A 12232-nucleotide genomic window follows, 5' to 3' on the forward strand; every position below is an offset into this window, starting at 1 on the left:
GAACATACACATGGCAAAACTGTTCCATTGCACTTCCGACACTGTAAGAAATGAAAACATCAGATGTTTCAGAAGACTAACAACAGAAATGGCACAAAGGAAGTAAATGCACATATCCGTAACTTTAATAACCACGGTTCTTACATTGTATTCCTCTCTGCCATGTGAGACAGTAGTTTTCCCTTGTCATATGCAAAGCTGTCATCGTTCTAGATTATCTCTCTCATACTCAGCATTTCAGCACCTCTCAGCTGCGGAGTGTATGCACAGTAGATACCAAAACACAGGAAGCACAAGTAGAATGGTCGTCTTTCAAAGATCACCCACTATGCATACACCAACCTTTTCTTTCAGTGAGTTGGCATGCACTCCATAAAAATGTTACACCATTTTTAGTGCAGATTGTAATTTAGTAGCAATTAGCTACTGTCAAGCACAGGAAAAAGTTCTCATACACACCCACCCCGCCCACCCCATGCTGCGTACCCCATGCTGTGTGTAGTATCAGCGTTCCATCAGCTGTAGCGGTGAAGTTTGTGTGCTAAAATCTGATTTTAGATTTGTGAAAGCATGGAGAAGGCTGCATGCAGATGCACAGGGGATAACCAGAATACAGCAGATCCTCAAGCACTGCTCTTGAGAGTCATCTGCATCCTGGCAGAACCCACTCTAACCATTAACCTCCTAGAAGTATTTCATAGAAGGCCTGGACACAAACTACTATCCTGTTGTACAGTCACTGGTTAGAAATAACAGAATGTCTAGACAGAACACCTGCAGGGGAAACGAACAGCTTAAAAGATCTCCAAAGGTCTGAATCTATGCAGTGTAAAAAAAAAAAAAAAGTGTAAAAAAACCCCAACAAAAAACAACAAACCACCTTCTGATTCATGACTGTGACAGACAAATTAGACATAAAAGCTAAAGTCTCATGAAAAAATACTTGAAGTGACTTCGTGGCCGAGATGAAACTCCCACTGCTTTTGAAATGAACACAACAGAGGAACGGACAAATGTGGCTGAAAGACAACAGAAAGGGATGTGAGGGTGAGTATCTCCCTGTACCTAGTAGAGGTAATGGCTATCAGGAACATCACATTTCATTACCAAGAATATAGAATCCAGAGGATCAAACAGGGGATCTACCCTGAGGAGCCCACCATTTGTTTCAGTCATTCATCCCAGGAATTTAAACTGAGGAACACTGGGGTTTTTTTAGTCCCTTTATAACAAAATGGGGTGACCCAGCTACTTAACTACTTAAACATCCTCATCAGTCTTGAATTTAAATAGGGTGATGGGTCCTAAACAGGGATGGCTTCAGTACTAAGGACTACTTTTTCTTACTGAGAATAGGAACTATAATAATGGTACTGTTTCCTCACGTACAGAAGCAAAGTCATGAGCGAACTCCAGAGCACCCACGTAGTCCTTGTTTGGGAAGGCCAAAGCCACATCAGCTCCAAAAGATGGGTTTGGTAATCTACTGTGCCTCTAGAGCCCCTGCTTGAGCTGACAGATCTCAGGGCATATTGGCATAAATGAAATGTGTAGGGATACGGTGATATATTTTCAGAATAATGTTCCCTTCCTTTAGTACTAACAATGGAGAAAGTTGTTTCTTCTGAGAACTGGAATGTGCCCAGGCCCACCTAGATATGTAAAAGGACCTGAAAAAGCAGGGGGTTTTTAGAGCAATTTTTGAAAAATGTCCCTTTTTCTGTTAGTATGAAGGTTAAAAAGACTGAGCCTCACCCCAAAACTATTCCCCACTCAAACAAGAGCCCCTGCAGGGTCAGGATAATAGACAGAAGACCATCCCTCAGTAAAGCCCATCACCTCAGTCTTAAGAGTGAATCAGTTCCTAACAGGACAACAGACCACACAGCAGAAAAATGGCACACAAAAAGCTATTTCATCGGGAACTTTAAAGAAACAAACATGGCATTAGGCAAACTGTCCATACAAACTTAAACAGCACAGGAGGGAGAACAGAGTAGTATAGCTCCCTGAAGTCTACAAAAACATTCTCCAACCTTAAGCATCAAGTTCTTCTGGTAAATGTGCACACATGCAGAGACAAAAGGATGCAGTTCTATGTATACTATATAAACAGTATTTCAACCTTCATTTTGTTCATTTATGCCAAGTATTCGTATATATAAACAACATATGTATATCATAAGGGTATGTGTATCAAACAGAAGGAAAGCCCTGACTGTTGAAGGCTGGTTTGCAACTCCACAGGCTCCAAGAGAAACAACTGGTTCACACGAAAAGTATGTATTTGAGGCTAAACAACATGTAAGAGCTTTCTAAGGTGAAGGCTCTGATATGGGGCAGCACCACACTACATGTTCTATACTATTAATACCTTCCTTTTTAGGGAGTTTATAATTGGCTCTTTTAGCCCAATTTGCATAAACAGAAAACAATAAAAAACACTACAATGATGTTCCAAATTCAAAACCAAATAGCAGCACAGAAACTAAGAAGGTTGAGTCACAAGTTTTGAACAAATGAAGGAATTAAGAATGGATTTAAAGTGTTACTTTGATACATCAAATATTTTATCTAAACCACATAGGATAGCACTGAGTGACACTAATTCTGCGTTGAGGCCATCTCTCACTTCTTTATTTTGGGTAAGTGAAACAATGGAAACCACGCAATGGATGCTGATCTGATATTAGATACCAGTTATAAAAAAAATAATACAAGCAGCACAGCGGTTTAGGAAGAACAAAATTCATTTTTAGATCTTTGCAGAAGTTAAAACACTATCCCATGCAGAATTAGTGTTACGTCCCATAACCCACTGTCACACATTTGTACCCAAATACATGATCACTAAAAGCTGATTAGATCTTCCCTAATGCAATAATCTTCATTTTCTTTCATGTTCTTATCAAAGACCACTTCTTACCAATGACTTGCTTCTTCCTTAATACACACAGCAAGAAGTGAAGTGAACTTCTGCCCAAACTGCTCCAAATTATTCCTCCTTTCGGTTTACACTGTTTTGTATCTGGGAGCACAGTGGCTGCTTACGCCTCAGGGGAGTCCTCACTGGCCATTTCACTGGATAATGCAGGCCAGATACTGAAGACAGCTTCACAATTTTGGAGAATGTTATAACCTTGGAAGGAGCCCGGTTCACTAGATACTGGGAAACCGAGATACCCAAACGTAGCAGCAGTTCAACTACTAGTTTGCTAGTTCAACTACAGGACCTGTACACACCTTTTCCACTATGCACTGCAGCTGGGTAGTAGTTCGATGACTGCTTTTGTTTCATGACTTGATGGCTGTGAAACTAGCAGCGCGACGGCTGCATTTAGAATCACAGAGTATCTCAGGTGGGAAGAGACCTGTAAGGATCATCAAGTCCAACTCCAACTCCCTGCTCCTTGCAGGACTACCTAAAACTAAACCATATATGATTAAAAGCATTGTCCAGATGCTCCCCGAATTCTGACAGGCTTGGCGCTGTGACCACTTACCTGGGGAGTCTGTTCCAGTGACCGACCCCTCTCTCAGAGAAGAGCTGACGTGGCAAATGAGAAGGATTCGGAAACCTGGCTGGTTGGGGCCTACTGAAGGCAATGAAAAGCAGCAATGACTGGGCATAAGACACACACTGTCCCATAAGAGAGGACATTATATATATACACACACATATATATATGAGGGAAGGGGAGAACCATCGCAGGCTGCCAAGAAGCTACATTAAAATTAGTAGGAAAGACTGCATCATCAGGCAGGGGTTTCACAAAAAGCTGCTAAGAGAAGAGGTCACACTGAGAGATTTAATGAGAGGCACTGTAGGTGACATCCTTACTGACGGTTATATATTGCTATCTGCAGTGTGCACCTGTGAAGACTGTTGTTTGAGAGCTTGTGTTTCCAGACGGCTTCCATCTTGGCCTCTTGTGCCTCATTTTTAGCGTTGCATTTAAATGGATTCTGCCTTAACCTTATCCTCCTGCCTATGGAGGTCAGCATCCTCTTTCGCCTAACAATTCCCCAGTCCTTACTAACGATACTTGCCCTCGGCAGCAGCTATCACCCTCTTTCCACAAACACTCTGGGCACTAGGCTCAAGTCTATGCGTGTTCTTACATATATTTCAACACTCCAACCTCTTCCTCCAAATGAAAGCAAGCAACATATCCTCAGTTCTCCTCTCAAATAGGTATTAACAGTGATAATACCATCATCACTAACTTAGCTTCCCTCACCTAGGCTTTCATCTGCTGTCACTGGTCTCATGCTTTCTACGTTCCTACACTTTATTCATCTCCCTAGCACCTTTCAGATTAATAACTCATTTCTAATATCCCACTTCTCACCCAGCACACCTCCACACACCATTGTTTTTCCATCACCTAAACCATAGGGAATATAGCAGAAGACAAACAGAAGGTAAATAAACCCATCATTTCCTCTCCCTTCCTCCTCCAGCTTTTATCTTTTGAAATGGTTAGGGGAAGGACAACAGTAAATACCTTTTGAGGAAAGCAAAAAGGCAGTTTCTACTGCCTTTCAGTATGGTCAAAGGCTCCAGAGCAGTGGTGGTATACATCAGGTTCACATAACACGTTAGTCCGTCTACAGATATGGCTGTAAAAAAAACCCCAACCTTGGCTGCTTAAAATAAACACCTTATTATTTTATTAAACATGGATTAAAAAGTCTTCCGTTCTTTGAAACGGCTAGCTTACAAGAATTTAATTTTGCTGAATAGAAACATACTACAAAGAACACAGAAACCTGTAAGCTTAAAATGTATCTACCAAAGAGCCAGCTGTTCCAACCCAGACTATTTCAAGGTGCCATGACTTTAGAAGAAAGCTGGTTTATGTTATCAGCATGTCTTCTCGATGTATGAAAGAAAAAGTTTTTTAGGGCAAGTATGTTTCATTCTAACACATTCTATCACAATGGAAGACCAACAGAAGTCACTACTGCTTAGATTGTTACCAAGTTCACGTGATCTCTTATACTCCATGTCGTAACTGGAGCAATTGTCTTCTATCTACAGAAAATAAATAAAATGCAAAAGGTACTGACAGTCTTACAGAACCTAATATATAAAACCTTCAGCTCTCTAGATCTGTTCAGAACCATGTAACAAATTTGTGAACTGCTTTTTTGCCTTTTTTAAATAATAAAATTACTTCCAAGTAAGGAGGCAGTATATTCAATAATATTGCTTTGATTTTCAAAATACTGCGTTCCTTTGTATCTACATACACAAGGTAGGACACAAGCATTGGAAACACAGCTAGCCAAATAAAACATCTTGTTATCTACCCACCAAAAAAACTGTTAACACCAAATCCAACTTATCACATGATTACTGAAATACTGATTTGCAGGGGTAGGAATCTGTATTTGAGAGACCGCTGTCCTTCTCTCATAGATACAACACAATGCTGCTATCTCAGAATATATAATACACATTTTCGTTATAGAAAGTGCTACTAAAAAAAAAAATAAAAAAATCACATCCTGACTGTAGCAAAGCACTGAAAAAAATGCGAACGTGAAACCTTTTTGTTACTGCATATACACACTGTATGATACTATGTTTATGCTGCCTATATAAATATAATGGCACTTGGTGAACTCTATGCAGGGGGCAGATCTTTTAGACAGCAGAATCCGAAGTGCTTTAAAGCAAATTGGTTAGGGGTTTTTTTTCTGTATTCCTACCCCAGTTGCCAACATGCAGCTTCTTCCTTTTCCACTAGCAACAAAATACAAGAAGCTGTATTGTGCGTAATGAAGCAGGTGTCTTAAGTATACTGGACAAACTTACTGACACAGTGGGAAGTCTGCTTCCGTCCACGGAATATAACCCACTTCTGTCAGCGTAAGGAAAGTGCACCTAAATTTCTAAAGGCGACACCCAACAAAGATGCAAAGAATGGAATAGCAATTTGGGAGCATAACGGGAAACAAGAATGCATTCAGGTTCTTCTACTCCTGATGGATGCCTGGACACCAGGTCTTGGTCAGGTGATTTTATCATTTTGGTCATTCACCGAGCCATCAGACTAGCAGGATGGCCATCTAGAACTCACCTTAATCATGTGTTTGTAGACACGCTGCCTTGGGCAAACATGGTGGTACACCTGAATGTGTTTCTTTAAAAAATTATTCATAAAATAAGTACTGTGCCTACCTTGATGACACAGAGATATATCAATCTCTACAATACATACATAGGTGTGTGTGTATATATATGTATATATTTAAACACAGACAAGTTTTGAAAATACTTCCATCCAAAAACTCAGGAATTTGTATGCCTGGGGTATACAGTTTTAAGACGTATATATGCTCTTTTCATCACACGCCCTGTGTGCACAAGTGTTAGAATATTCAAAAATTTCATTATATTTTGTTTTGCATTTGTATTTCCATAGGATTAATGCATTTAGGAACGAGCCCACAGAGCCACAGTGCTGTAAACTTGCAGGATCCAAAACCTACTGTGTGCGTTCACAAAAGCAGACTTTGATAATCTGTCAAAACCTATGCACACAAACAACAGCAAGAAAACTGCACATCCAGCTCTACGTGAAGTTTAATGGTGGTGGTTGTCTTAAGGTTTTTTTGCAAGTTGCTCACAAATTGAGCATATTTTCAATGGAAATGTCTTTAATATTAATGAGGGTCTTTTGTAAACTCCAATGTTTTTGTTCAAATAGACTGAAATGTCAAAACAGCAAATGTCAAAATACTCTGAAAAAGGGTTCAGTTTTGCTAGAAAATAAAGTCCATTGGCAGAGTCAAGTATAGTTAATACAGGGTTCTGGAGTATCCTAGGTGGAGGAGGTGTACTCACACTAGAACTTTCAAGCAATTTCATGTTTTCTTCCTATTAGTGGATTAGCTAGCCCTAAATATTAATTATCTCAGTTGATGACAAGTAAAAAAACCCCCATGCTTCTGGAATCAGAGTGAATTACTCTTAAACACTAGTAGCAAGATTACAATCACTGTTTGCATTCTGCATATCAACTACAGATCACTGAAAGTTTCCTGTTGCACTGCAGCAAGAAAGCGTAACACAAATAAGCTTAATTTGCTGCAAAGTACAGCAAGATACTTCGGTAATCTTACACAAATTTCATACCGGAACTTGTTACAGTGAGTTCAATTTGATCTTTTAATGTAATACAGTACATTTTTATAAACTTGACATTATCATTGCAGAAGAGCATGCTAACTGAATGTTAGCAATTTATCTTTCATACATAATTATACTCTACTGTAGCTACTGTACGCAGATCTCAAAATGTTAGTACATAAAATATTCATTTTCTTTATATGAGATGAGAATGAACTTAGAAGAGGTTTGAATATAAGAATGAAATATTTGCTGTGCCTATTTCTCAAGAAATAATGAATTACACATTATAACCCAAGAAATCAACATTTAAATTGCAAAACTGTGTTTAAATTTACATTAAACATTATGATCAGTAATGTGCATCAATATTTGATGTTTAACCTAATCATGTTTATGCACATAAAGCCTTAAGAGTCTGCAGCAGTTTCAGCATCAATTTTTCATATTTTTGTATAAAATGGACTTAAAGGTACATCTTCCATAAATGTTTTCAGTGCAATTTTGTCAAAAAGGAAAATATAAAGCTCACTTTCAATCATTTTATACCATTAAAAAAAACCCAACAACTTGCATTTGCACTGCTGAAGCATAAGTAAGCAAGTTCTGTTGTGCCAACTATTTAAAAGTCAATCCAAATCAATCATAACTGCCTTTTTAGGCAGCACTTCCCCCTTATCCATAGGTATAAATTTTGAAAAGCTGAATACTGGAGGGGAGGGAAAGTTAAGCAGAGGCAGAATAATCTAATTGTTTATAATACCTTTCTCCATTGGTTAAAAAAAAAAAAAATCATAAAAAATTCTAAAGGCTTCTTTACTTGTGATCTTCTAGTTTGGAAACTGGAAAATCCGTGTTTTATTATTACCCTTTCCTGTAACCTTTACAGGCCGCCTTGCAATTATAATTTATTTATTGATAGATTCTATGAAAATGCTCCATTATTCAGCGAGATAAAATTTTCTTAAATTTGAAACTGATTTTTTCATGTTGTCAACTGCACGGGAACCAGAGGGAGAACAGCACCTGAAATTATAATCTGTGCTTGGCTAAGCATAGTGTAGTAACCTATATATTTTGGTTCAAAAACAGTTTGTAAACTGTAAAACTGCATACAGGATACTGCTTTAAGTATTTCGTTTCTATTTTTTTGCAGATTATACCTAAAAAAACCCAACCAAAACCCAAACTCTCTATAGTAGCACAAAATAAAAATGGAGCTTCATTCAAATCTTGAATACCTTGACTGCAATAATCGGCAGCTGGTTATTCAAGAAAAACTTAGCTCTTCATACCAAAAAAATTTGGCTCAAAACCCAAAAATTAAACAAAAAGTTACAATAAACTCTCAATAAAAGGTTCTCTCATGAGGCAACCTACCATATACTACTGCTAGATACGAGTTTCCAAAAAAACATTACATCCCATTTTCAGCACATTTTTCATAAACATGCAACTTCACTATAAAATACAAAACACTTGGCTCTCAAGAACAGGTTTATAAAGACACACTGCATCAATAAAATTTTTCTTTGTGATTAACTTTACATTGTAATAAGAACTGTATTTTCACTAATGTTTATATATCAGATTTCATATTATAATGTAGTAATAATTTGCTCTTTGTGAACATCATGTTCAGAAGGAAATATCTATACACATTAACATACTAGACTATTAAAAACTCAGTTACAGAATTTTATTGATACAGTAGATTAATAAAAACTGATAGGGGAAGATAAAATGGGTAGGGTATTCAGTACATTATTTAATAACACACTTTTAGAATTAAAATATTTTAAATCCTTTTTGAATTTTCAATGCCACTAGAAGTCCAGAGAAGTCTGGCATCAATACTGAGGTGTAAAACAAACAACTTCTTTCACAATTTGCATCTCTTGTATTACTCTATCCAACATCGTTCAACTGTAAAAGAAAGTAGTTTAGCACCTCTGATGATAGGTAGGTGCCTAAAGGTAAACACTAGGTTAAATTCGTGAAGGAAGGAAAGACTTTTTTTTATTTTATTCTTCTTCTCAACAAATAGCGGCTTAAGAAAGTGGCACTATTTGTTCAACTGATTTTTTTTTCACAGTTAAATGTCAACAAGAGTACAAATATGAACACTGACAGATATTGCTTGAGATCAATTTTCAACAAACTGTTCTTTTTTAAATCAATAGATCCAATAAACAGTGGGGTACTGTCAGTTTAAAGCCGCAGATAAAAGCTATACAAGCACTTCAGAAGTCAGAAACATTAAAAAAAGAACTATTTACAGTTTTCTTCTTTAGTTCGTATGTCTACAAAGCCAGCGCACATTACACTTCACAAAAATCCACAGTTAATGATATCAACATGTGTGTGGCTAAAGCTCGTGACCTAGGGACTGCAAATGCAGGGGCAGTAAAAGTAAAATAAGTTTTGTCTTTTTTTCAGCAACCCCATTTGCGCACTAACAGCTTCATTCAGTCTCAAGCTCTACATTAAACGCATTCTTCAAAGCTTTCACCGGGAAGGCTGATAACTACATGCTCACTCATCGCCTTTCCCTTTTGGAAGTTCTGCGACGGACCTGTTTGGAGAAGTTTGAAAAATCCAAGAATAAATATATTTTATAATGGAAAAAGTCCTTAGTCTCACAATAATGTCTGAGTAACTGCATACAGCGTCATTCATCACTCAACCACAGGTACGAGTTTCAGTTAATGACGAGGACATCACCTCATTTGCTGCATCCTTTAAGTATTCAAAAATAATCTAGTTTCCTTTTCCAGAGTTTTCATACATGCAGATGCTCCAATCATCATGTATGTCCAAAAACGTGAAGGCATTCAGTTATGGTTTTAGTATTACTACTCACGTTACTGATGTATTTGTATGAAATAAATATAAAAAAGAAACTTATTTTAACGTATTTGCATATGCTGGTAAAAGAATTGGTTTAGGATTCTGCTCCAAGATCCTGTACTCATTTTCAGTACTATTCATATTGTGTGTTTGTTTTGTACAAAGGAGTATTATTCACTATTATAATCTAGCTGAGAACAGTGGGCATGAGCTACCTGGGAAATAATTCCCAGGCAGACAGCTAACAAAAGCTATACAGAACAAAACATTTAAGATGCTCGACAAAAACTCAAAACCTGACATCTTCTAAGAAATGCAGCATCTCTGGGAAACTACGGTGCAGCGTCACTATACAGCAGCAGCAGTTGACAACCACCTCATTCATTTTAAAGGAGGAAGGCTAAGTTCTAAGAACAGAAATCATTCTCTGAACATCAATACACAAAGGACACAACAAAGACTCACAAAGAATATCTCAGGCATTTCTCTTACATTGATTGTGGAAACTTCCTCTTCCTCCATTACTTCTTCCTGGGGAATGTCATCACTGACAGGTGAACTGCTCTGAAATACGTCCATCTCTTCACTAGATTCATTCTCTTTACTGGCTGCTTGTTTGGAACGTCCCGCACGGCTACGATCGGAAGAAAAATAAAGATCAGTTTCACAGTATGTGGGTCTGCACATTTATAAACTGCAGGAGAGCAAACACTCTACTTTACAAGAACAGCAGCTTTAAAAAATTCATGTTATATAATACTTCTGTCTTACATACCTATCTAGTTCAGCCATACATGGAATGAAAGAAGTGGAAACTAGGAGGGTGGACAACAGCGTTTGAAAACCAAATTCTTCCAGAACAAAGGGCTAGAAATACAGAGTTGAACAATTTTTGCCTCTATAGACAAGAGAGATTTCTCTCTTTGATGCCAGAATACAGGCCAAAGAAAGATGACACAACAGTAATCGGTGAACAGGAAAAGCCAAACAGCCAGAGACAAATACTAGGGTTTGGGGTTTTTTTTTCCACCTTCTATTCAATTCCATGAACAGATGCACTCTACTAGGAGTTTATACACAACAAAATGTGAGTAACTGCACTTATGTTTTTACAGACCTGGAAGAACCCACGTTGCTACTTACGAAATTAACCCTATAATAATGCAAATCTTCCAAGCTAGCTCATGCTAAGAGCTAGGGAAAGTTAGGATAGCAATACCTTAATCAGACCAGCCCACAATATCTTATACTGTCTTAGTCATGGGAGCTGAACCAGAAGCAAAAAGCACCCATTTGCTTAAAATGACAACTAGTCCCCTGCCATGCCTTAAAAAAAAGCCAACTAAATATGTACCCAGAACTGCACAGCTGCACCCACACTACCATTTTGGTTTGGGTCATTAGCACAGTTCAGGGTCGGATCACTGAATCATCCTGCTTACTGTGGGTGCAGCCTTGGTGTGCCCGAGCTAAGTGACTTTGTGGATAAAATCAAACCAGAAACTCCATTCCAGGCAGACAAACACACACTTCAATTCCCAGCGGGGGCATACAGGTCCTAAACAACTGCCATCTAACAGCAACAAAGCATGCATGTGGTGTGAATTTTCAGTCCTGAGAACACATTAAAATCTATACAAAATCTATATCTATACAAAATAAAATCTCTGAATTGCAAATAGTAATTAGTACAGCGTTTCAGCACCATCCAAGCAACATGACAACCTTTGAGAAACAATACAAATTAGCCCAACTCAAGCCTTCCAAGACTGATAAAAGCAACAGAATTGAAAAGGAAACGGAAGAATTATTCACCAGCTAAGTTCATCTTTTTCACATATTACAAAAATAAGCCGGTTCACATGTGCTAACTGGTAACCCAATTAGCCATCAGAAATACATTATCCACTATCACCTCATAGGTAAAATCCTAAATTCTTACGTCAAATCCATCCCCAAGGAGCCCAGAAAGCTTTAAGCATTTGAATTAAATATATTCTGTCTTGTGGTACACAGTTCTGCTCAGTCTATCAGCTCCCTTCAGTTCAAACTGTGGTAGATATGTACGTAGAACGCAGAGAAAGGTCTGCCTACAATGCACTTTGAGGATGAGGAATTACTGTCGTCTCACCTTCTTGCAGAATTGGAAAAAGGATAGTTAAAATTTGGGTGATCTGATCACAAAAAAATAAAAAATACACACAATAGTTTTTTGGATGAAAACTAGAACAGACCCAACAA

General features: G+C 37.8%; 1 protein-coding gene across 4 annotated transcripts in view; it reads right to left on the reverse strand.

Annotated features, from left to right (window-relative positions):
- Positions 1-8825: 8825 nt before the first annotated feature.
- Positions 8826-12232, reverse strand: part of PDS5B (PDS5 cohesin associated factor B) — a 115290-nt gene continuing 111883 nt past the window's right edge. For all 4 annotated transcript variants that reach the window (XM_055802045.1, XM_055802043.1, XM_055802044.1 and 1 more), the window contains 2 exons: positions 10484-10625; positions 8826-9716 (listed from right to left, as the gene is read on the reverse strand). In XM_055802045.1, the coding sequence (XP_055658020.1) occupies positions 9681-9716; positions 10484-10625 (178 nt within the window). In that variant the 3' untranslated portion in view covers positions 8826-9680. The remainder of the gene's footprint in view (positions 9717-10483; positions 10626-12232) is intronic.

The sequence above is a fragment of the Falco peregrinus genome, chromosome 4 (genome assembly GCF_023634155.1).
Source record: "Falco peregrinus isolate bFalPer1 chromosome 4, bFalPer1.pri, whole genome shotgun sequence".
Lineage (NCBI taxonomy): Eukaryota > Metazoa > Chordata > Aves > Falconiformes > Falconidae > Falco > Falco peregrinus.